General features: G+C 38.9%; 1 protein-coding gene across 3 annotated transcripts in view; it reads right to left on the bottom strand.

Annotated features, from left to right (window-relative positions):
- Window positions 1–501: 501 nt before the first annotated feature.
- The window catches only part of ZSWIM6 (zinc finger SWIM-type containing 6), a 113,301-nt gene continuing 87,333 nt past the window's right edge, over window positions 502–26,469 (bottom strand). For 2 of the 3 annotated variants that reach the window (XM_084504293.1, XM_084504295.1), the window contains exons 5-14: window positions 25,644–25,823; window positions 23,861–24,037; window positions 23,431–23,577; window positions 20,215–20,361; window positions 17,830–18,090; window positions 14,388–14,523; window positions 8,889–9,046; window positions 8,195–8,358; window positions 3,730–3,811; window positions 502–1,376 (exon numbers count right to left, since the gene is read on the bottom strand). In XM_084504293.1, coding sequence (XP_084360419.1) covers window positions 514–1,376; window positions 3,730–3,811; window positions 8,195–8,358; window positions 8,889–9,046; window positions 14,388–14,523; window positions 17,830–18,090; window positions 20,215–20,361; window positions 23,431–23,577; window positions 23,861–24,037; window positions 25,644–25,823 — 2,315 coding nt within the window. In that variant the 3' untranslated portion in view covers window positions 502–513. The remainder of the gene's footprint in view (window positions 1,377–3,729; window positions 3,812–8,194; window positions 8,359–8,888; window positions 9,047–14,387; window positions 14,524–17,829; window positions 18,091–20,214; window positions 20,362–23,430; window positions 23,578–23,860; window positions 24,038–25,643; window positions 25,824–26,469) is intronic. The other variant, XM_084504294.1, reaches the window with a different exon arrangement.

Below are 26,469 nucleotides of genomic sequence, written 5' to 3'. Positions count from 1 at the left end.
TGCCATGCTTCTGGATGAACAGCACTGCAAAGCCACGTGGTCAGCCTTTTAACTATTAGTATTTCATTTGTTGGTTTGTTTAAATACGCTGAAATGTAAGGATGAGTTACAAAGGAGTAAAGCTGAATCCATTCGAGGTACTTATCACAGGATGGAGGTGTTTTGTTTGGTTTTTAAAGCCATTGCAATATATGTTTGTTTTTGAGGCTGTGAACGTATACAGAAAGAACAGGAGAGTGATGTGGGCTTTTGCCACTTGACAACATATACTCAGTGTAAACCAAACTTTTTTTAACCTCTCTCTCATACAAAACAGAAAAAAGGAAAAAAAAAAATTAAACACACAAACTTTCACAACATGACAGTTTAGTTTGCAAACTCAATATAACTATACACATATAATACCGGTGTGGCTCTGTTTCTTTAAGTTAAAAAGGATACAAAGGCAGGCTCAAGTAAAAACAAACCACCCCTTCCCTCCCCCTCCCTCCCCCCCCCATTCACACATTTTCGTCAACCAAACCGCTCACGAACCAACATCATCAGTTTCTTTTTGCCTTTGTAGATTTGTTTTAGGTTGTCAATAAACTGTGTAAACTGGATGTGTCCATCATGAGCCATTAAGAAGGTCTCTCGGGCCTTGCTGAGGAACTCTATAAACTCACTATAGTGTCGAGGGCTGATGTGAGTGAGACGTGAATGAGTCGTATTAATGTAGGCTCCAATCGTAGCATCCAAGAGTTGCCTTAAAGGGGCTTTGTCCAGTGACATGAGCTTACCAGAGTTCCTCCTTCCATGAAGTCCCACCATGCCAGGAGTGGTCAAAGTACACCTACGCAAAATGTCTGACAGTACTGTTGCACATTTGACACTTTTGACCACCAGAGGTATTATAGCTGCTAGCTCATTTTTCCCAAGGGAGTGGCTGAGCGCACATGCCCACAGAACGTCATTAATGGCAGGGTGTGTGTCCTGATTGTAACTCAGGTTGAGATGCGTCATGGCCAAAGTGGCCAGCTTGTAGGCCCGCATGGGGTAACCACGGTGCTCCATGTATCGTGCTATAGTAAAAAGCTGCGAGTAGCTCATGCCAGTTGTAGCAGCATCTAGAACAATTTGGTAAGCGGTCTCAAAAGCTATGTGATCCTTTTCACATAATGTCAGTGCAGAGAGGGCACAGTTTTGAGGATCCTTCATGGCACACTGTAGGGCAAGCGTCCTAGCACTGCCGGCCAGCTTCTCCTGCTGATGGCAGTCCAGATGCAGACGGACGATGGTGCTGTTGGACATCACTGTTGTAGCAACAATACTAGTGGCTTCAGTTGGAGTGAAAAGTGTAAACCAGTTTTGCATGATGCTATCCAGTGCATAAACACCTGGAAGAGAAAGAAAGGATTAGCCACAACTGATAAAACTTAGCTATACAGATGTTCAGCAAGAAATCACATTTTCAGCAAGGTCTAGGAGGTTACCGGTACATCCAAGGGGATGTGCCTCAGCAAGAAAGACCGGCCCATGTAACATGGCTGGAAAAGGACATTAAAACAAAGGCTACTGTGCAAACTCCGAGGCAATCACTGAAATGCAGAGAACAACAAAAAAGCCTTCAAGATAAGCCTTAATTTCCTGGTGTGACAACTGTGCTGTTTTACTTGTATTTAAGACCATTTGGGTAACAAGTTCCGACTCATTTGGTCTCCTCACATCACTCAAAAGCAGCTCTTACTACATTAAACATTTTTAAATGGCAATTTTAACTCCTTTTCTCAATGTGCATCTCAAGGTACAGCGCACACACAAAAGAATGTGAAAACATGCTAAATGGCTCCATTTAGCATCTACACCATGGCATCTAATATTAAGTATGCCCTTAAAAAAAAAAAAAAAAGAAAAAAAGGACATGAAAATCCTAATGCCCCCATCCTCTCCCACTCTCCCAACAGGTTTTTCGATATATCTTGTATCATATTCATATGCACTTAAATATCAAGCTCCTTACTAGGGAAATACTTGGAGCAATATGTACTACTGGCTATTATCTGAAATAGGTATTTTCCTTAGAATCATTTTGTTCCTGGCGTGTGTGCGTGTTTGTTTGTTTGGCAGGGGGAGGAAGGGGGAATGGTGACTGATGGGTTCCATAAATTGAACCTTATAGCCAACTAGAGTGCTTTATTATTGCTAGAGGCAGTTTATGCACATCTGTGAGCCCACCTAAACCACACCCAGAGGTCCTCATTTTCTCTGTAGGACTCTGATGCTTCCTGCAAGCCCCTTAACTCATGTGCAAAAATTCAGCATAGCCAGAGAATAAAAGATCTTCATTTATAAACAGATTCCTTGCTTTACCAACTTGATTAAGTCTCAAGAGTACTTTGCATGACATTATAGGTTCTTTATGGGATACCTCTATTAGAATATGTAAACTAATTTAAAGGAGTATTACAACCAGCATTTTATTTGCCAATATGAAACTGCACAAAATAATACCATGACACTAATATCTGTAAGATAACTTCAGTAATAATTATCATAGCAAAGATATAAAAACAATAAAACGAGCATTGCATGAAAATTTGCAGACAAGAAACGCTTTCTGGCTGAGGGCATACAAAGGCAAACTGTATTTTCTTAAGACACTGGCAACATGAATTTCCCAGTTAAGCATAAAGCAAAGAAACTAATTCAGAGAATAAGCATCAGCAATCTTATGAAGTTCTGAAATGAAGAAGTATCTACGAGACACAATCCAACCTGAACACATGAAAAAGGAGTAAATGCAGTAGGAAAGCATGCCTTCCAGAAATACCTCTACTGACAATTAAAACTGTTCCCTTATCATATTATTTATGTTGTCCCTAATATCACAGCTGCTGATTTTTTATTATTTTTTTTTTTTTTTACAGTTAGTTTTTAATGCCCCCATATTCGCTTTTGGATTTTGTATCCTCATCTTGCACATGGTAATCTGGAATATAGAAGCTAAGGGATGTCTCAGCAACACAAAGAAGTGAAAATAATATCCTGCTGCGTGTACTAATATTCCACTGCTGTCCTCCTCTGAATATGAGGTGGATTCTGCTCCCACCTTTTTTTACCTTGCACATTTAAACAAGAGGTACATTACTATTTGGTTTGCTTTCCAGTGCTGAGCGAAGGGTTGCACAATGTCATGACCACGTAACACTCTAAGCTTGGATTTATTCAGGGTCCCAAAAAAATAAAAATAAGAAAATGAGGATCTCTTCCCACAGAGTGGGAAGCATTGTCAGCATTTCATTCATCTGTTTTCTTTTTCCTCCTCTCCACAGCTGACCGGATAACTATCTCTCCTGCACCCCAAAGTTGGCCTTTCAGAGAAGGCAAAGTTGAAACACGGTGCAGCAGCCCATAACAATGAGCCTCTTCTCTGCTGCAACCTCAAACCCGGAGAGAGCATGCAAGGAAGAAGGGGAAACCTTGGATATCTCCCAGGAGGTAATACACCCCTCCATCTTGTGGAGGGAACAAGTCACACTGCATTACTCAACTGTTGTCTCGCTTGGCCTGTGCCTATTCTATCATGTGCTATAGAAAAACACTCAATAAACATCTTCTACATGAAAGAATTTTATAGATCAAGAGAAGTGTGAGACATTTCCAGAGGCTAGGCATTGACAAGCAGGATCAATCCATCTAAGATTAACTGATGAAAAGGCAGGAGCCCTTGAGTAGTATCTCAGAACATACCTACTTCTGTTGCACATGTTACCAACCACCTCACCATTTCCCGCCGTCGCCAATTCAGTGTTGACAGTGTCATCCGCATCACCTATTAAAACAACACAAATTAATCCTATTGCAAAACCAAGACAATATACCAAAAAATAGGTATTTAAGTTATTCAGATACATTGTGATTCAAAACGGCAGACTCTTGCCCTTTTCACTGTTACCTCTTTTCAACTGGTATGTCAAAAGATTTGAAAAATACTGCTCAGCTACTTTAGAAGGGCATGCAGAGAGTAATTCCAACTGCAGGTCTTTCAAGTCTAAATGAGAGACTGTTATACTAGGGAAGAACAAAAACAAAACAAAGCCTAATCAATTACTAATGATTCAAATGAAATTCTATTGTGCCTCTTCCCTCTATGAAAGGTAGTCTTTAAAGTGGAAACATGTCCACTCTTGTTGGACAAACTAACCCTTTTCCCTTACATGTGCGTTTCTTTTCATTGACTTCAACAATACAGACAGCACCTAAGGCTCTACTGAGATTCAACTGCCTGCTACTTCTACAGTGATACACGTATACTTCCAAACATATTGAGATATTACTAAAACTCTCATAGGGATGACTTCTCTACCTGAGTGGTATACCCTGTGAAGAAATCCCATCGTAAAACCATCAGAAACACAGAAAAAGGAGATTTTAAAGCTTTGATTGTAGTGCCCATGTTTTCTACCACTTGCAGTTACTGCCTAGGTTGCTTTTCAAAATGTGTGCAAATACTTTTATTCAGAAAAAAAATAATGCACTGCACAGAGAGAAAGCTTGCTTCAGCTAATTGAACAGTCCCCATAGACTTCAGTCAAGAAAGTAGCAGCTTTCCCCTTACAACATCAGTGATGATACCATGGCATTACTACTTGTAGCAATGAAATAAAAAGCATAGTAGGTCAATCATAAAGCTCTCAGCAATGAACTATACATATTAAAGTCATAAAATACACTCACTAAACAGATTGGAGTCAGCAGCACTTGCAAGAGGGTTCTCAATTCTTTGCCCTCGCAATACTAAAGTGATTTCAAAGTGGCATGTAGCCCTCTGTCATACCAGCTACTCCTGTCACCTCTTTTAGTCCTCAGCTGTAGAGAGGATAATTAAGAATATGGAAAGCCTATTGAGGAGCATGAAATAACAGAAAATCTTTAAGAAGTGTGGTTATAAGCAACCACCAGTGATGCCACACTAGCCCCTAAGCATTCGTAGCTTGGGAGCTTGGTAACTGGTTGTTTTGTAAGAAATTTGTTGGCTTTGTTGGCCTCAAACACTGCGATATCAGTTTGACTAAACAGTAATCTAAACGCTAGAGCAGAGAATAGCATTTTAAAACAAAGCAAACTGATCCGTAAGGACCAACTCAACATGGTTTTAAATATGAAAATATAGCTAATATAGAGCATGGAAACACCCATTTGATTAAACTATTTCTGGAAGAAGAAGAGGAATCTGCAAGTCAAATGACTCAGGAGTGCCATAATGTCCTATTCTTTCTATCAAAGAGAATGAATCTAGGTGACTTCCTTTACTTATGTGCACAAAATTAAAGGGTAATGCTCTTCCAACATTCAAGGTGAATTTTCAGCTTCCCCCCAACTAGAGTGAATCCAAGAACAAGAGAGCTTTATGGACTGAATTCTGCTATTGATGGATGAAGGAAAAAGGTTTAAAAAGGGTATGTATGATGACTTCTCTGAAAGCCTTCTCTGATGACTTTCCTCTCTGCGGTGGTCTGTACACAGATGAGTCTCAAGAGTCTTCCATAAGCACAGTGGGCATAATAACAACTCTGGTGTAGACAGTCCTAACTTAAGAGCAAAGCACAGTATTATATCTAGTTCCTTGACCCAGAAAAGTTTGATTTGAACTGTTTTGGAATCAGGTCATTTTAATTTGATTAAACTGATGAGAACAGTATGAGAGGGGGCCCTTACTGATGATATTAAACAAACAAAAAAACACAAGGATTTCAAATAAAGCATGTATTGATGTCTTGATCAAGGAGGAGCTGAAATTAATTTATACCATAATGCATGTGTCCAAAGAACTATCTCACTTATGTTCTTCTTGACACACCTCTTCTTAAAAAAAAAAAAAAAAAAAAAAAAAAAGTTTCAGATCTGTCCAAGACCGACGCTATCAACTGAAGAGAGCTTCTCAGCAGGTCAATGAATCTGGAAATGACATAAGACCTCTGTGGATCACATAGCTTGTCTGAAAGCTAAAGTCTCTCCACTGGGAATAAACCTGACTTTGTCCTGGTAGATTTTTTAAAGTTTCTTACTCTAGAAGAATGGAAGATCACAGAATCATAGAATGGCCTGGGCTGAAAGGGACCATTCTCTAATTCTATGGGATCCTAATCTAAGGGATCTAATTCCAATCCCCTCCCAAGGGAGAGGACACCACCCACTAAATAGCTCAGGGCCTCACCTAATCTGGTCTTGAACACCTCCAGGGATGGAGCATCCACACTATGGATGGAAGATCTCACTACCCATAAGGGATGCAAGAAACGGTCAGCCATTAGCTTCCACAGCAGGGCCAAATCCCTTTACCATACACATTGAAAGGTTTATATACTTATTTATAGGCTTTAAAGGAAAGGACACCACTTTCTAAATATGCATCGAATGATCACCTGCACTAATTTGCTCAGCAGTTCTGCCAGCAGCACGTGTCTGCATGTGTGCGGTAATACTTGCATGGAAGTACCATACAATAAGCAAGTATGGGAATATGTTTCTCCCGCTATTGCAGATCTTACACCATCTGTGCCAGTAAGGTTCTGTAGGACAGAATACACCTGGAGTTTCGTGCCCATTTACCCATGCTGATGACCTCTTTCCACAACTAGTTTAAACATCTTCCCTCTGAGTCACAGAACATGTGCTGACAGTGGAAATAGGGAGAAAGAACCCAGGAATCCATACATTACTCCTCAGTTTAGAACAATCTAAGAGGCTTTTCTGTCACAGAAATCCCAGTGAACGTTATGAAATTGCTGATATCACCTTGGAACAAAACAGTGGACAATTTCTACTCCAGTTTATCCCAAGCTCTGGATTTAGGAAGAATCACAGAATCATACAATATCCTGAGTTGGAAGAGACCACCCAAAATCAGACCAGATGTCTGAGAGCACAGTCCAAACGCTTCTTGAACTCTGGCAGCTCGCTGCCATGACCTGTTCCCTGTGCAGCCTGTTCCAATGCCTGCCCACCCTCCCAGTGAAGAACCTTTTCATAGGAAGTGCAAGTTTATGATTTTTTTTTCACTAAATCTCACTGAAGACATTCTGATGACACAACCAACCACACAGGGGTATCCATAAATAAAGCGGAATCCAAAGTGATTCCTCTAAATGATACTTGGTGAATGGTTGAGGTGACTCACAGGTCAAACAAAGATCTTTCTCTTTCAGGTAAACAAACATTTAAAGTAAAAACCTACCAAGATGCAAAACAAGAAGCTGTTTTCCACAGCAACCTTAAAAATAAGAAAGGCTAAGAAAGCATACAGAATCTCAGCTTTCTGATTAATGACTTTAGCTTCTAAAAGTCTAGAATAGGCAAATACTACCTTCCTTTGGCATGAAAGGCAACTGGGATACAATTTCCTTTCCCCAGAATTCTTTGGAGCTTTGTTTACTGAAGCAAAGTAATAAGTGGTTTCCTGATCTTTGCATGTTGTTTTGAAGAACTCCCTGAAGAGTGATGAAGAGATTTATTTTTGATGAAATGAACTGTGTAAACTCCAAGATTCATCAGTGTACGGCAATACCACTCCAGATACCTAAAGCTTGCTGTCTCATTTTAGCTTGTAAAGTCTCTCCTAAGAGCCTTAAAACTGAACTGAGGCTCTTGTACACTTCCAGCTGAGTCTAATGCAGATGGCCATCTCAAAGTATGTGGAGTGCATTTTGATGAAGAAAGTGAGAGGGCTACTGTTAGCACAATCTGCCTTAGAATCAGGACACTGTGATTGACCTTGGGTTTCTGTGCTAATTCAGCAAGCACCTACTAAATCTCATTTGGGGAAAAAAAGGCAGGGAAGAATGGGAAGAATAGTAAGAAGCCCCTCGAGGCCATGCAAAAGATCTAGTGCATTTTTTAACAGCAGAATACTTTTGCTCTCTGATCACCCCAGCATAAACTCCTGACCTCACTGCATGAGTCTTCTCTTACCCCTAACAGAAGAATGCCCTGCAGCCAGCCGCTTCCATCTCTTTCCACTCAAATGGCACAAAGAGGCTGAGAAGACCTTTGTTCTATGTTTGCTGGTCAATGGTGCTTCACATTAGCAAACAAAATCTAAAACCTCCAGACAGAGCACAAGACAGTATGGCTTTCAGTGACTCAAATGGCTGTGCCACCAACACAGGGCCAAATCCCTGTCTTCTGCTATAGTAATAATGAACAAGAGGAATACCTGAAGGCCCAACTCCAGTGAAACTTTCAGAAGAGTGATGTCTGGCAAGCTGTCCATGAGTGTTGCTATTTTAAATGCATCCTGGGCGAGTTTGAAGATGTGTGATGAAGAGTGAATATTTTTTTGTATGGATTCTAACACTGTTTCCAGCCTCCGAACATCACCTGCAAAATGTAAACAGAATCAGCAAAACAGAACAAGTTCCCAGAACATCAAGAGATCCATTATAATTGAGCTTGCCATTGCTGCAGGAACAGCATGATGATTCAGTCGTATGTATTTTGTTTTTATAAACATTCCTTAATTAAATCACATATGAACAAAAGATACAAGGGAGTACAAACTCTTTTAGTGCCTGATGGTGTTAGTGTAGCACATACCAAAAAGTCATCCCAATTTGTGAATTTAGAAGTGACTTGTCCACTCCTGGGTCTCACAGTCTACATAATGTGTCGGAAGAACAAGAAGCTGTCTCCTCAGCCTTAAAACAAGCCCATCTGGCTACCACCTAGCTAGTTTAACTACTTTGCTAGAAGATTAAGTGACAAGTTTAAGTCAGTTCAGCTAGTTGTTCCCATTTTGAGCTCCTGACAGAGTGTAATTTGGACTCCTAAACACAACTTTTAAAATCTGTTTACTTCATGTAATATTAAAAGCATACATTTAGTTGCGTACGTAACTGACAGTACTGTACCTTTGGCTGCTGTTAGCATGGTCGATGCCAGCTCACACTGCTGGGATTCAATGTGACTTAGGGTGAACCAGCGGGGATACCGGTTTGGAACAACTGACGCAATGTGGTGTGGGCGGGACATGTCTCCTGAAGGAGCTGTAGATTCCAATACTAGCAACCTGAAATAAGGAAGAAATTCTCTTTCATTAAATCATTATTACATTAGGTTGCTCATCAGCAAAACTGAAGCCACAAGAACATTTGACCTTATTTCTGAAATGTACCTGTCTGGGTATAAAAAGATACTGAAAAGTCACTTTTCTTGGGGAAATCTGAAAAGACCAAATTTGGCAAATTTGCTTTTACGAGCAGGCATCTGCAGGAATTCACAGGACAATTAAGCCATCCATTAGTCTAGACAACCAAGATTTTCTGCACCATCCACAAACCTAAAACATTTCAGTCTTTGAAACACAGACGTCAAGAAGGAAAATTGTTCACCATCATACTCCAGAATACATATAAATATTTTCCTATATTACTGCATGCACAACTGCAACTTTCTTCACTTGCAAATGTTTAGCAAAGTAAGGGAGACGGGCATTCAAGAAGGGCATTTCAGTGTTCAACTATGATCTCCTTTTTAAAAGTCCTTAAACTTTAGCCTACCAGTCTTGAATAATGTTCCATATTCTAATGTTAGTGTCCTGAACAGCAGTGATGGGGAAAATTGCCTTTAGAGTTACTTTTCAGGCTCCACTTTCTAATACTGAAGAAAGAATTTGAGTACGTATCAATCTACAGTCTTATCCACCAATGAGTACTTGCACTTAGAAAACTCAGATTATTGTTGTTGACTACTGTGACAGAGGTGATGGCTAGTAACAGAGACTCAACTGATGGCCCTTCTTCCACCCAAAATCAATGTAGTAGATACAACATAAATGCCAACAGAAAAAACAGAAGTGCTTGAATGAAAATAGGCATTTATATTCAAGACAGTTAAGCACAGTTTCAGGACACAAAAGGTTATTGAGACATCAAATGATAGTAACAGATAATACCCAGAAGTAAAACCTTTCCAACCATCAGTTTCTTGATTAGGATTAAGATCCGCATTTTCTGGCATTTACAACACTATAGCAAGTTACAGTTCAAAAAAGTGAACTTATTTGTTACTGTGCTGCTATACTTAAGGCTTCCTAATGACTCACACCTGTAACATGCCAACTGTTCCTTGTCTAAGATTGTCCTATTTCTTGTTATCCAATAAAGCAAGAAGGAACATCTTTGTGTGTCTGAACATATTTAAGCCTCAGTGCAGCATCCTCTACAAACAGTTTCTTGAAATTCCGAACTACTTCATAAGTACTGTCAGATAAGTCAATTTTGGAACATCCACCTCTACTGTGAAGAATTTTACAGACAAAGGAAATGCCCTTATAGAGTAAGACGCAGAATAGCAAGAGTTATGAAACCCTACTTAAGGATATACAACAGCTCATATGGACATAGCCAAGCTAGGTCTAAGTTAACTACCTCAAATGCTGGTACAAATGAAACAGTGTCTGACTTCTCTGCGAAGTTTTCTGAAGGCCATTTGGATTCTCTCAGCAGGGTCAACTCTAACATGACCAGCAGCTAGGCTAGTTCACTTCTACAGGAGCTGTAGGCTAAGGTATTTCTGCAGAACAGATACATTTTTAAGCTATTCTATTTCATTTACACATATCCTGTACAATTACTTATCAAATATCTAATGTTCTCTTGGGGGACACACACACCTTACTCCAAACTTCCACTTGAGCAAACTATTCAGTTCCATGATCTGATGGATGTACTGGTTTAGGACTTCAAAAATTTATTTGCCCTGTGTCACTAACTCATGCTTCTGTTTCTACCCTCTTTCACATGTAAGAGATTTTCTAGTAGGAATGCATCTGGAAAGACAAAGGGAATTTGATAAATACTGAATAATTTTAAAAATCCAATGCATTGTGATTTTCTGTGACAGAAATATTGTTTATGAAATAAACATATTACAATTTTCTGCACTCAAATAAATACCTAAGTTCTTTCTGAAACCAGAGTGTATGACGCTTTCATTTCGCAGTACAAACAGGGACCTTAAGATAAAAGTGTTAAGGTATCTGCAACAGGTCCACCATTTTTCTCTAGGTTCCTGAGGCATATGAGAGTATCTTTAAGAACTCACTAAGAAAGGTCATTTTGAATATATGTCAGGGTATTTAGCAGGCACATATAAATACAGCACACCACATAAATAACCATCAGTGAGTTACATTACGATTTTCAGACACATGTATGTGCATGCTAGTATGAAAAAATACAGATTAACCAACTGCCCCTTTGATTTTTATCAAGTTAAATCTCTTTCCTAGTACCACTGAGGCATCTTTTTACGTAGCTTTGTGTGTGTAAAAATAAAATATGTGTAAATTCTTTAGCTGATTTTTTCCATACACAGAGAGGGGGGGAAAAAAGATGTATTATTAAATGGTTTCAATAAACAGGAAAAATTCCAACTACAAAATGCAAAAGGGATTATTAGGTTATGAGTAACAGTAAATAGACAAAGAACATGAAAGGAAGAGGCTGTTTGGGGAAATCTTTTGTCACTCTGAATTTCATTGCCAGTTTCTATGTTCCTTCACTGTGAAAAGGAAATGCTGTTGTGAATCGGTGGCTTTCATGCAATTTTGGCAAGATTAGGGAACATCAGAACAAGCACAAGCCACAGCAGATTTAGCATGCTTCTTTTTTTTTTTTTTTTCCCCTCCCCTTTCAAACATCAGTTATTTTGCTAGGTCTTAGCAAGGCTACCTTGTGATTAAACATCACCATTAAAGCCTGGATCCCAAACCCTGGGTGAATTTAAGGCTTAACAACGGATCAGTCAAACTAAGCCAAATGTTCAGATTCCAAGTGAGCAGTCAACTAGGTCACTGCAGATCCACATTTTTCAAGGCTCTGCTCTATATGTTATGGTGCTGCAAGAAGAGAACTGCAGACAGAAGTGACCATCAAGGACAGCACGCTCAATCCTTGCAAATCTGAGGTGCATGGTAGGCATTACAGTCTCAGCTTCTATTGGTTTCATACTGTGTGTTCCACACACTAAAAGAAGATAAAAAAAATAAAAAATGAAGCACAAACAGATGACACTGAATACAGACAGGCAAAAACTCCAGAGCTACTGTCATGGGTCAATGATTCATGTAGACTTGAGCGTAGACTGACACTAAATACTTTTATGTGTGGAAAGCAATTAGCTATGGTTTTGAAAAGTTAACTTCGTTGAAAAAATGTTGAAGAAAGAAATATGTTCTGCTTCAAAAAGCATAAGCAGCTGTATAAATTCCTATGCAGCACCTTTACCCATTTCCAGGTGAGATTTTTGTCTGTGACATTGCCATTTCCTCTTTGCCATGGAGGAAAAGATGCTCAAATTTCTCTCTTTTGATCCTTTCCACCTCACAACTATAAGACAAACATTCAGCCTACAGGTTTGCTCTCTTCTCCCCCTCAAGGCAACATTAAGTCATTTTTTCCTTTGCTTTTATCAGGAGTTCTTTGTAACATGAAATACCACTTTGGTGTGAATGGGAAGAGTAACCAACCTTCTTAAAGGTTTTTGAGAAGTACTGAAGAATGCAGACAGACATGGAATAGAAAGTGTCTGTATCTGCCATTGGCACAGTTCAAGATGGGAGTCTACATTTCTGAAGACTGTCAAATAATAAAATGCAGAAAGATTGACTATTGTCTAGGACTGAATTCTCATCAGCCTTACAAGGTGATACCAGAAAGGATATGGAGAACAGGCCCCATTTTGCTGATGTCTCCTGTGATTTCACCAGATTGAAACAAACAGGCAGATCTTTCCGATACTGGGAAACAACTTCAGCTGAGCTGATAACTTCATGCCAAAAAAAAAGCCTGGAGCTCCCAAAGACTAAGTGGAGATTTCATCATATTTCAGCATCTTGCTTGTTTTCCCAGCAGAGAAAGGAAGCTTCCAGAGAAGTTTTCAATTATGATTTGTTTCTGAGGAAAGCCCAAGTCCTTGTTCAAGAGGAATGGCATGTTGCTGTCATGTTCACTGAAGCATCCGGTGTGCTATGCAAAGTACTTCTATTCCAACCTCTCAATGTATCTTAGATTAAAGAAGAAAACCCCACACAAACAAATATATGAGAAACATTTTAAGATAATGACTGGAAACAAAGACACAAGTCTATTTAAAAAAAAAAAAAAAGACCAACTTTTCTCTTTTTAATACACATCTTATGCTAACTTGCTGATCTGATATAACCAGGATTATTGATGCACTTAACTTGTAATGATAGAAAAGGGGTATACCTAGCTGACCCAGGCAGCTCTGAACGTAATGTTTGAATGTTCTCAACAGTTTGTAAATAATTCATTTTTGTTTTCTTAATCTAGCTCCTGAATTTCTCGCGTTTAGTCCTTTGAACACACAACTGTTTTTTCCCTGTTTAGCATTCTGCAGAAACACTACAAAAAATACGTATCTTCAGGCCACTAGGATATAAACTGTCTGATGAAGCTGTATACTACTTATGTTGATAGCGTGTCTTTCAATCACTGTGCAATCATTCCTGATAATAATGACCATGAAAACCCAACACGTGTCTCTAGTTGGGTACCTGATTGCTCCTATTCTTTGTAAACCACCATTTACTACAAGTTCTTGATAGCAACCAAGCAATCCAGACGAGGCCTGCACTGTAGGAGGACAACACAGATTTTTCACTGATCATTTAGGCCACTGAAACTTCCTTCACAACTCTTCTTAGCCACCATTAGCAATCTGGCCTGCCCTGAGTTTAAGCCAACACACACTGAGCACTCCCCAAGAAACATCTTTCTCCCAATTACTGAAGACAAATGAGATGCAAGTCACACATTTTGTTGTCATATGACATACTCCATTTAAATCCCAGTGTTCACCCAGAAGCGTGCAAGACTGCTTAGTTGTGAAGCACAAGAAAAAAACACAGGCTCAGACCACACCATATGGTTTCAAATCTACTATTGAGAGCTAATTTATAAAGATGACTGGTGGAACAAATAGTCCTACAGAACAGGCTAAGCAGCAGACTTAGACACTGACACTGCTGGTAGGATGTCTCTTTCCTTATTTCCTCACCACTACTACCATCACGTGCACACAAACCCATGGGTGAGGACACGTGCTGGAGCTACCACTGCTGAACACAAAACCACATAGGGGTGGTATACCAGAGGGGTATTCTAGAACAAAAGATTGTAACAAAGAATGCTGTTTTACAGTTGCAGGTAAACACTAATTGTACATTTATAGATGATTATACTGTAGTTATTACAAACATCACTTGCGTTTAGACATGACAAAACCAAAGTTCTTTCCTCTTAAAGGGTCTTTATCAAGCTTTTCCCCCCCCCCTTTTCTCAACTGCTACTTGTGGTGTTTCTAGATGATTTGTGAATACATACCGCATGGCTCTCAGTGCAGTTTTGTATGCCAATTCAGCATCATGAGGTAGGAGAGAGGTGAAAAGATACTTGGCAAATGTGTGCATTGGAACGCTCTCTCGATGGATGACTTCACCTAAACCACTATATGGTCCAGCTGTAGGAAAGAGAAAGAGAACATCCATCTTTACAGATTGTTAAAACACGAATTCTGCACCTTCAAAACCACTAGCTATATCCTGAGTTAGAACTGGAATTCAGAGACAGACTTTGCTGTACAAAAGTTAAAAACTGCACTGATATTTTTTGTGAATCATACTCTACATGTACCATATATAAACGATATATTACAAATGCATTACATACTATATATTATTTGAGAAAATGAGACAGACTGCAAATTGCATAGTATTAAGCATGCTACCAGTGCACATTCAAACGACAGAATGGTTCCAGCACGTTATGGGGCTCATTCCACAAGTTTATGGTATACAAAAGTCAAAGGTGTTAAAACCAGTTTTGCCTCCATATAGTTTTGTTATGCATACAATTCCCTATGCACCCACTGCTGGTGCATGATTTCTTTCTCAAAATTCATTGTGGGAAAAAAAAAAAAGTGTAGTGACAGTGGAAAAGTGCATATCTTTGATTGAAGTTTCATGGCCAATCACTATAGCAGCACTTGATCCCTATTAATGTCTCACGTGACATTAAGTATTTAAATAACCCTTGGATATGGACTTTGTCTCCAGAGAAGACTAGGTCAGACTTTATACCAAAGCTCGTTTTGCTAGTCTGTTACATCCCATGATCTTAAAAATTTTATTTGCTTTGGGAAACTATCCCAATTGCTAGGACAATGGATTTCATACATACTCAGTGCAGTCATTGCAGTATTTCAAATTCATAACAGTGGTGTCAGGATTGACAGCAGAAATGACAATTTAGAAGAAAATTGAAATTCAACTATTTTCTTGCTGAGTTCTGAATGTTCACAGTGACTATGAATCCCATTTTTACATTTTCCCTGCAACCCTGAGGCTGTTATTCCTGTTAACAGGAACACTGTGTTAAGCAGCTTTTGACTTCAGCAGCTAGAATAAAATGCTGCAAGATATAGAATAAGAATCATACATTAAGTATTATTGGGCAATTACAGCACAGATACCAGCCAGCAGTCCTAGGAGTTACTGCGGGAGAAGCGGATTTTACTTCTTCCTGCAGTTTTCAGCCCACCACACCTGAATGGACAATGACTGGGTGAGCACACTTCTCCACTGCAGAGTCACACGTCCTTTAAACAGTGTCCAGCAGCAATTCAGACTAACATGATTGGCCCTACATTGAAGCAGATGAGGATGTGCACAATTTACGCAGCAGCCACTTCTGCTGCAGAGGAGGATGAACTCCACGAGATGGAGGTGGTAACAGCTAAGAGCAGCACAGCTGTTTCAGCAATGTTCTTCTGACTGGCACTTTAGCACAACACACAAAGATAAAAATCACTAGGCATGGAAAAAAATCTGAGCTCCATAGGTGGGCATTTGTGAAGACTGGGACTGATTAAAATGGAAATGGCAAGATTTAGTAGGTGACACAGTGTGCCTCATATAATCATTTTAAGTGAAGTTGAAAGCCATTGAAAACTAGCTAGCATTGCTTCAACAAAACAAACCATTTCGTGTACATTTACCAATTGGTGGTCAGTCAGAAACTCAGTTAGGACATGAGGAATACATGACAAAGCATTTATTTGAAAATATATTCTGCCATTGACTTTGCAAACAAAAACTTAACATTAACTTAACGCGCAAAAAAAAAAAAAACAGTTCTTGCAACACAGTCTTAACATTCTGCTTTCCCACACACCAAATGTTAGCTACATACAGCAAGCATTAATCTGCATTAACATAGAAATCAGCTTAATATTGGATTAAGCTTTCTTCATTATGTCCACAAGACTTTAACTATAAAAACACAATCGATATGATTACGATCTTCAATCACAGCACAGCATTTCCTCCATGTGAGGTGACAGTTTCTGACTAACCTGGCGTAAGATGAAGCTATTGCAGGAAAGCTAAATTTTTCAGCAAACAGTAATGCAAGACCCTCTTTGTACACTGCTCAACACAATTTCATTGGTAGTTATTTTAGCAGATTTTTTTATTTCTTTTTTTGCTACGATCACTTATTTACTACTCTAAAATGACAAAGTATCAGTGATCAAAGTAGTAAACCAGAATTATGAGAGGACATTTGAGAGAAATGCTGCCTTTTCCTCATGAAGCATCCTTAACAGTATGGAGATGCAGCAAATTGATTTTATAATCCATAGGATCCCTGTCTTGTGGTTGCTAATAGCTGGATCCAGTGAGCAGCTGCTCTTGTCCAAAGGCCATAAAGCAGCAGTATAGCCATACCATAATGGAAACTCTCTCTATGGTGCAGCTTCTCTGCAGTTTCAAATGGCATCATCAGCAGGTACCAAAGTCTTTAAGGATCTGGACATACTGTGTCTTTTCCATTAAAGGAGAAGTTTTAAAAGACAAATGTCTCACAGAAAGAAAACAAAACCTGACTGCTGTGTAACAGTCTTGCAACACACCTAGAGCAATATTCCTGCCATCCCTTGAGCGGGCACTCAAAACTTGGGCCTTACCTTCAGCTAATTAGTTCCTTTAAAGTTTCTTCTTCCATTTAAAAAAAAAAAAAGGCAAGAAAGACAACCTCAGAACCCATGAGGCTACTTTCTAAACATGAGGCTAAGTGGTATGTTAAGCCTTTTTAAAAGCTAAAGGCAAAGGCATGCAATTTTTTCCCTGAAGATTCTATTGCAATCCACCACAATTCCCAAACAGAAAATTTCCTTAGTCGCAGTTTAGTCACATGATCAGGCCTTAAGCCTCAATATTTGAACACATATTCTAATTTTCATGTATGATTGAAATTCCAGAGGGAATTCATTTCCTAGTTGCTACAAATAAAATGTTATACTTCTGTCCCAACAATTTTAAGTCAATTTTCTAAGCTTTTCACTTGGGAAAAGAGGTAAAAATCGTCATGCATTTACAAAGCTGACAGTCCTTTTTCAGGATGCAAGCGACCTTTAGAATTCTGCTACCTGAGAACTGCTGATAACTGATGTCTATAAGACTAAATTGTGAGTCTGGGCTGTATAATTAGGATATGGAGATTACAACAAGTAACAGATCTAAAGAACAAATTGCAATAAAAATTAAAATTGAAGGCTCATAAGTCAGCAGATATCTCATCTCTACAGTCATGGTATTATTTCACATATGCTCGATTTTCATATGAGACTGAAAACAACATTTTGCTGGAGTTCTACATCAAAAAATGTCTTAAGTATGTAAGGTCAGTTTCCACAGGAATACTAGTTCTGTGGGCTTCTATACGTGTAGACAGTTTAAAGAAGCAGTTAGCATCTATATTGAGCTACCTTCTAATAGGAAGACTGCTTGTTTTCGAAAAATCTTCACCAGAGTATCATCCAATTCAATTTCCTGTAGCTTAGAAATGAGCTGCTCCTCATTTCGACAAACCTTCTCTTGTGCATACAAGCCATCTGGCATTATTCGTTGCTGTCCCAGCCCTATCAATGCTACTTCCACGGCCAGCGTTAAATAAGATTCCCCTTCTTCTAAGAACTTGTGTGCAGGCAGGTGCTGGTACTCCAGAGATTTGCACTGCCCCATGTTCTCTGTAAAGGGTGAAACAAAGAACAGCACATCAGTAAGCCATTCTAATCCATAATCTGCTTATATTGCCACATTTACAAATGCTACCTCTGTCAGTATTTATTTGTTTAAATGATTTAAATTACTTAGCTTGATTTCAAGATCCAAAGATCCAATGTAAACTACCTGATCCAATTTCACAAGGGAGAAATACACAAAACAATTAGGTTTCAAAAAATAACCACTCAAGTGAAAATAAAAGTGTTTGTCTTTAAACTGTATGACTTGGAGAAAGACAGGTTTTCTCCAGCTTTGTGTTAACATGACCAAAATTGGAAGATGCATTTCAATTTTTTAATTTTTTTCCCCCCATTCATTTCTGCATCTCCTTAAAGCCTCAATGTTGTGTAAGTGGAAAGGGAAGGCATTTATACCTCTGCATAGATTTCAGATGAGGTTATTAGGATTGTGCAAGGGCAGTAGGCATGATAACTTCACAACTTTTTAATTATTCAGTGTTTGCTGGAGCTCTTTTCAGGATTTTGCATTATATGTTACAGTTGTATTTATGATAAACATATATAGTGTATCTAAATCTTAATGACATAACAATTCTTAGTTCTAGTAAAGATTGACTGTAAATTTCATACAGACCAAACCATAAATTGCTTTAAAGAGTACTACCAGTTCATTTGCTACTTCACAGATATACCATAGACAAAACGCTATTCCAACCTCTAGCAGTTAACAGTCCTAGTAGAGAACAAAACATTACAATGGAGAGATGTAAGGAGATGGGCAACTGCAGAATATGAGAAGGCAGAACACATACACGTGTGTAAGGGGAAGTTACTTTTCAACACATAATACTTTTATTTTGTGGGTTATTGGGGTTTTTTGTTTTGTTGGCAGGGTTTTGTTTTGTGGTGGCATTTTGGTAATTGCAAATAATCTGATTTCTGATTTCTTTTAATTAAAAGTTCTTCCAGAATATGTGGTTATGGGTTTAGAAGTTTACTGAAGAAAATCTAATTGAATACAATGAGTTTAGAGACAAAGATCCAAGAAGATTGGAAATTGGGAACGTGCATGTAAAAGAGTTGTAGAGGGATGGGGTGCACACAAAATACTGCAGACATGGAAACAGACTAAGAATGAAGAATGCATCACTTAAGCTCCTGGGAAGCAAATATTGAAATTAAAATGGGCACACACAACCTGACTGAAAACATGCATAAATTCTGCAACACTACTTTCCAATTAACATTCTTTGTAGACTGTGTATGTTACCATTTTTAAGTGTTTTGTCATTCACTTGAAGTATTATGTGCATGTGTAACTAAGAAGTCCATTAAAACCCTGGGCTGTATTAGGAAAAGGGTTGCCAGCAGGTTAAAGAAGTGGATCCTTCCTCTCTATAGCACTGGTGAGAGGCATATAGAGTGCTTTGCCCAGTTCAGGGCTACCCCATGCACAGACATACTGGAGCAAATATAGTGAGGGGCTACAAAGATGATTAAGGGAGTGGAGCATCTCTCATACAATCAGAGACTGAAACAGCTGGGGCTGTTTGACCTGGAAAAGGGAAGGCTCAGGAGGATCTTACCAATGTATATAAATATACGACAGGAGAATGTAAAGAAGATACAGTCAGACTCTCCTCAGTGGTAGCCTGTGACAGGACTAGAGGCAATGGGCACGGATTGAAATGCAATGTTCCATCTGAGCATAAGAAAAGATTTTTTTTTTACTGTGAAGGTTGTTGAGCACAGGAAGAGGTTGCCCAGAGAGGCTGTAAAGTGTTAATTCTTGGAGTTATTCAAAACTCAACTGGACACAGCCCTGGGCAACCTGCTGTAGTTGACACTGCTGTAAGCAGATCTATGGAGCTGTCTTCCAACCTTAACTATTATATGATTTTATGATCTTCTGTAATGTCTCAGAAAAAAGGACAGGGGAAGGTATGTGGAAAGGGTTGCTGCTATAAAAGCTTATTTGCTTTTATTTCAGGCACGAAATACAGATTTTTTTCAAGAATGAGTTCTTATAATAACACTGGCTCTAAAGTTAATTTGGAATGGAAAAATAGAAAAATGTTTCTGGTTAATGAAGATGTATAAAATATAGCTCCCTTTGCACAGCCTTACCCATGAAGTCTGAGAATCCGTGGAAGCTTTCATCATCCACCCTGCAGGCTTCCATGAGGCTACTGAAGAGGGTGCCGATTGGATCCAAAGGGTGTCCCACCCAACCTTCAAGATTTGTTATGGAGGTTACTCCTTTGTGGAGCAGTTCTGTGTTAGAAAAGATGGAGAGAGGAGGGAGAGAAAGAGTGTCTGTTAGCTGCTTACAACAATTATAGAACTAAAAGTGATTAAAATGTTCTCAGTACAGAGTTCAAAGTATTAACAGTAACCCCTGCTTAGAAGGAGAAAACAGCATCTTCCAGGATGTATCCATTGCCTTCTATGCATATGTGAAGCAGAAAAAGAAAAAGAACAAAGGACAAACACCATTCAAGCACTAGCAAGTGCATTATGGGTCAACTATTGCAACTGCAGTGTTTTTTGAAATTTTACTCAATATCAGAAAGTCTTCTGAAAACACCTGCTGAAAAAATTATAGCAAAGACCTGGTGACTTTTTTTTTTTCAAAATATCCACAACCTTTTCCCGACTCAAAACACGTAGTACCATTTTTTATATTTTAATATAAATGATAATGCTAAAATAAATGGCAATACTCTAAAATATGCTCTATTTTAATAAATAAAATGTGAGCTTATCATGCATCTTAATATTTATTAAAGTAATAAACTCAGGATGACAGCTCCTTTAAAAAGAAATAAAAAGGTTAAATGAGGTATGTAAGAAAAAAACGTCCTTTAATTGCATCAAGCGAATTCTGGCATCCTAACATTTCAGTCGGCAACATGCTTTTTTGGCTACTTCGCTTTGTAACTGCAACACATAAAATCAGTTGAAACAGAACAAAATCCTGTAGCACAATGACCTGAAGAATGCATGGCTGTGGTAACAAAAGTATAGATTCTCCCCATCTCCTTTTTACTAAGGGTCTTCTGGCACTAGTTCCCACATAATCACAGAATCACTTAGGTTGGAAGAGGCCTCCAACATCGCCTAGTCCAACCTCTGACCTAACACTAACAAGTCCTCCACTAAACCTCCACTTTCACTCCAACCAGCTTTTTTTCTCTTAAGACACATATGTACTACTGAGGTATGGGAGATCAGACTCATTAGGACCATTTAAAAATTGTATACAAGCTACTGTGGTTGCTCTGCTTCTCTACCCACTCAACACTACCTTGTAGCTGCCTTTGGACACTCATTCATGGAGTGCCACTTTCCTTAGAAGCCACATGTATTACTGCAAATCTTTAAAATGCTAAAAAGCCTACTTCTTACTTATTTGAATGTGTAAGGCTACAAAATGAAATGCAGCCACACAGTTGAACTGATTGCTCAGGAGAATGAGGTTGTTTTTGTTTTTATTGCTGTTGTTGTTTAATAATCAAATGATATGCAATACAAAAACAAACATGTAAATCATTGTCTTACTAACAAATAGTATGTGCAATACATGACATGCAAAAGCAAGTAATATTACCAAAAAAATATTAATCACACTGACTTATTACTGACTCACTTATATTCTATTTCATCCATTGTGTCTACTTATTTGGTTCACTTATGTCACACCAAACAAAGGCCTCAGTCCCGCAGTCACATAGGCATTTAACTTTAAACCACACAAATGGTTCCATGTACGTCAGATCAGTCACATGAATAAAAGCTAAGGAGAAGCATGTGGTGTTTGCTGAACTGAAATCTAAAGCTAGGCTGGGGTTGCAGAATTCATCTGCTTATAGGGTTGACCAAAACATTTTGCAGTATTAAAAAACATGTAAATTTTGAACATACAAAGAAAGAATATAAAAGCAGCAAGTGACAATACAGAAATGACAAGCTTCTTTGTTTCAGGATAGGATGGACCACTTTTCATACAATCCATCTTTTATTTATAATAGCATAATACCACCTGACAGCTACAGGCGCTGCTCCCATGCAACAGGAACTGAACAGGAGTATTGAATGTCTAGATACTCCATTAGCAACTGGGGATGAAAAGGGGCTGTATGATGACCAGCACACTTGCAGCGAACTCTACACATGTCAGAGGTATGTAAATGTACAAACCACCCCTCCTTGCTTCTCTCCCTGACCTGAGAGGCTAGAAAAGCTGCAAACTTATGGGGATGGATTTTAAGGAAAGATGCATTACATGATAGAAATCACTTAGAAAAATTCCTGTAATAACATTAAATGCTTTTATGTTTTGTTCAAATCTAGGATCCAAAGTAGTATACAAAACTTCTAGCTTGGGTACTGTGAAACAGAAAGGGAGGCACATAGGAACTGCCAACTGATTTTTTAAAACAGGTGTCTACATTGTCATCACTTAAACTACTAAGTACTCATATATGGAAGAACACCTGCACATACATTTGAAATATTTACTTATGACTTCACAGTAGTATTTCTTCTCACAATGCATGAAGATACAAAGAGCTAATGAAGTAGCAGTGAAGATCTGAAAGCTTGAATTAAGGTGTTCTTGTAGTAGCCAAGAACAGTTTAGTGCAGGATTCCTTTGGGTAGCAAGCATCAGGTGGCACAGAAACTGTATCTAAACAATGTTCATTCAAAAAAAAAAAAAAAAAAAAGGGGGCAGGGGGGAGGGCATTGCTCATCAGAAGAATAACAACAGAGCATCTTATAAAAAACAGTGTTGCAAAAACTCATTTCCATTTAAGTCAATCCAACTCCATTTGGAAACAATAAAATTTTGGGCAATGTAGAAGACTTTTGCAAGACACTGACAAATTTGATGAATTTCTGTAGTGCAGACTTTCCCTCAGTGTTACCCTCAACGTGAACTTAGGCTTCTGCCTCAGAAATATATAGATCTGCTAAATTATATGTCAGAGGATGAAATAATTTAAAATACCTGACATGCCAAATACAAAGCTCTGTTTAAAAGCCTATAAATTATACAAATTAATATTTACATTGCATAACCAAAAACCCTGATTTGGATAAAGGCCCAGTTGTGTCAGACATACTGCATAAGGCAGAATCAAGACCTTGCCCTCCTGAGCTCACAAAGAAAGCTTCCAATAGCCAAAACATTACATTTCCAGTACAACCATTTCTAATGGAGAGTTAAAGGCACCTCTTCAGTTTTACAGGTTCAAAAAGAGTTTTCTCATGCAAAGATCCATTCCGGTGTTATTGTCACCTTGTCACATCCTTTGCCCTTCTCTTTTTCCCCACATTTACCTTTCTTCTGAGCCCGGAACATTTCCAGCTGTTTCTGCTGCTGCCTTCTTAGTGTGTTAACAATAGCTATTGCTAGCCTCAGTGCTTCTCTTGGGTATCCATGAGATCGCAATGCATCCACCCTCGCGCAGGCTGTAGGAACATGTTCTAAAATGGAGAAAATAATTGAGGAATAGCAACACTTCCATGTCTGCAGTGGCCTGTTTTGCTAGGTTAGCTCCAAAGGGCTTTTTTGTTTGCTTTCTGTTTTGTTTTTAAAACTATGCAAAAGAAACTTAAAGGACTACTTCTGAAACCAGTGTTTCAAGGGAGCCTCTGTTCTTTTTGCCAGGCTTTTCATTCATCTCCCCACCATCCCCCCCAAAATAATGCCATAGAAACTGAACAAAGCAGCAAGTCATGGAAACGTCTTTCCGGTTTAGCCACTTACCATGCCAGAGGGGCCACCCGTGAGAGTCAAAGAGCGAGTTTTCAGTGTCGTCATGGTAACAGTAGTTGGTGTATAGGTCACTGCTGATAATGTGCTGTAAGTGGCTGTCCTGCCAGTGAAGATCGCACGCCTCAATGGCTCGAGTGAACACCGTCCGATGGGGCCTGTTCGATGAATCTGTCATTTTCACAAGTTCAGAAAGCTGCATCAGCTTTTACTCATTCATATGTGAATAAGTCATTCACAGTACTCTTGTCTTCCGCCTATTCATGACCCCCAACTGATGGCGGCCTGTCTTGCCCCCCTCTGCACGGAGCTGCAGATGACATTTCACATCCTATTACCCAACAGGCCAGACCAAGTGTGCGCCTTTCCTTTTGCAGTCAGAAATGGAGATCTACAGAACAGCAAGGCTAATGCTAAACAGGGCTTTGCAAAGGGAGCAGCTAAAGATGAAGGATGTTTGACAGCTCTCCTGAAAACAAACTAGAAAATATATGGCACAGCTACTCAAACCTGCCCAACACTCCCCATCTCAGACCCAGAGCTGCTAGGGTAAGGGATGAATGAACAGCACATGAAGGACTTTCAACTGTTCTCTTTGAAAAGTGACATTAACTTTAAGTTCTTGTCAGAAACATATACAAATACTGTAAATAAAAAAAAAAAAAGGTACAAAGGCCATGGGATGGACACAACCCTTAGTGGGCATCTTCCCATGGCAAAGGCACTCTGTCGACACAGCACTGTCTGTTGAGATGCCGTGTCCAAGTTGTCACTAGCCTGCCCAGGTTGGGCTGAACATCAAGAGATCCACAGAGCAAAACCCACCTGTGGAGGGAGTTATATGCTGAATAAACTTCTGGCTGTAGAATGTGAGATTTATTTAAAACAAAACAAAACAAAACAAAACAAAACAAAACAAAACAAAAAAAATAAGTCTAACTATTTCCTTCAGAAGTAATCTTCCAAGAAAAAGAAACAAGGAAAAACTCAACTAAACCCGTATCTGCCACCCCCCATAAGCATTTAATTTTAACTTTATCATAATTATACGAAATATCTATCAAAATACTGAGTGTTTTGAGGATTATGAGGTTTTCCCCCACCAGGGAAATATCTTGCATTTTCCCCATTGATTAACAAAGTAGAAATCTTGCTTTAAGAGGACTGGACAAGGCTTCTGTCAGATTTAATAACCACGTTTTCAATTAGAAAGCATGACGTTGAGTAAGAAGAGACACCTCCTCCAAGAAGGCAGAATGCTGCCTCTACACCCCCACCCCACTCCTGGCAATGCAGACTGCACAACACAGAGCACATCCCACAAATAGCTGCTTTACTTTCTCACGCACTCAGTTTAATGCAGTTGCAACAGATCTCTCTTTGACTAGGTACCAAAGGCTTTGTAACTGCAAACAAAATAAAAACCCCAACACCGTAAGGGATAGAAGATTGTAGTCAAGCAAAGAAACAAAAAGCTTTTACATGACATACTTCAAGGACATCCAATTTTCATGCAACAAGTTTTTAGAAAGACCAGGTGAAAAGTTAGAAGACCTAACTAAACACAAATACTTGCTTTGAAAATATTGCAGCCCCAGCACGAAAAAAACTATTTATTCTTTCTGCAAGGATAGTATTAGTGAAAATAAATTTGGCTGGTCATTCCTCAACAAGAAAGTTACTTGTCCCAGGAAAGAGTGCTGAATTCTGCAAGGCTAGAGTACATAAGATAGAGGTTATATTATATGTTGCAGTCAGTGCATATGTTTAGGCTCACCTTGGTTAGCATTTGCACCCTGAGGCAAAGCATTGGTTAAATTGGGCAGCTCGTTTCCATGGTTTCCATCTTCCCAGGGACAAACATCCACACTGTTCCATTTTTTCAGCTGTTTTAGCCAACTGGCCTTCTGCTCCAACTTGCAGTGGGGATTTAAGACTATACACATCCACAGAGCACCTGATTTTAAAAAAATTGCTAAATTATGTTTTCTATTAAAAATGAAGCAGCCAATGACTAATTGCAAACTTCTATACTGTAACACTTTTACTCTCCCCTCAAAGGCTACACTGCTTACTTCCCAGCTACACCTAGCACCAGGCAGACTGAATTCCTGACTCAGAACATGGCCCATCTGAACAATTGAAAGACTGTACCAAGACAACCTTCTCAATTATAAGGCATTAAGTGGGTCTTTTGTATTAGAAAATCCAGAGTTCACAATGCATGGGTCATCAGACAGGAGTATCACTCAAAAGCAAACAAGAATTTGCATATAGTTATAGCAGGAAATTACCCAAGTTTTTCTTGTAATTTTTGTATCAGGAGTCAATGTTGTTTTCTACAAACACAAACTATGCATCTTCCAGCTTCACATTACAGCAACCGAGCAAGTGCATGAGTAAGACACGTATTTTGTAAACACATACTTCCGCACTGAAAATCCAGCAGAAGAACTGCTGATCATATAATTCGTTTTCCAAACACATCTGGATCTCAAAGATCCAGTAAACGCTGGTTTTGTGCAGTCTAATAGGGAGAAGATATTTTTACTGCAATTACTTCAGTAATCTGGTTACACTAGAAAAACTGTTTTACATTTTCT

The sequence above is a fragment of the Aythya ferina genome (assembly GCF_964211825.1).
Source record: "Aythya ferina genome assembly, chromosome: Z".
NCBI lineage: Eukaryota > Metazoa > Chordata > Aves > Anseriformes > Anatidae > Aythya > Aythya ferina.
Note: the sequence above shows the minus strand (reverse complement) of the source record. Positions and strands in the feature narration are given on the sequence as shown.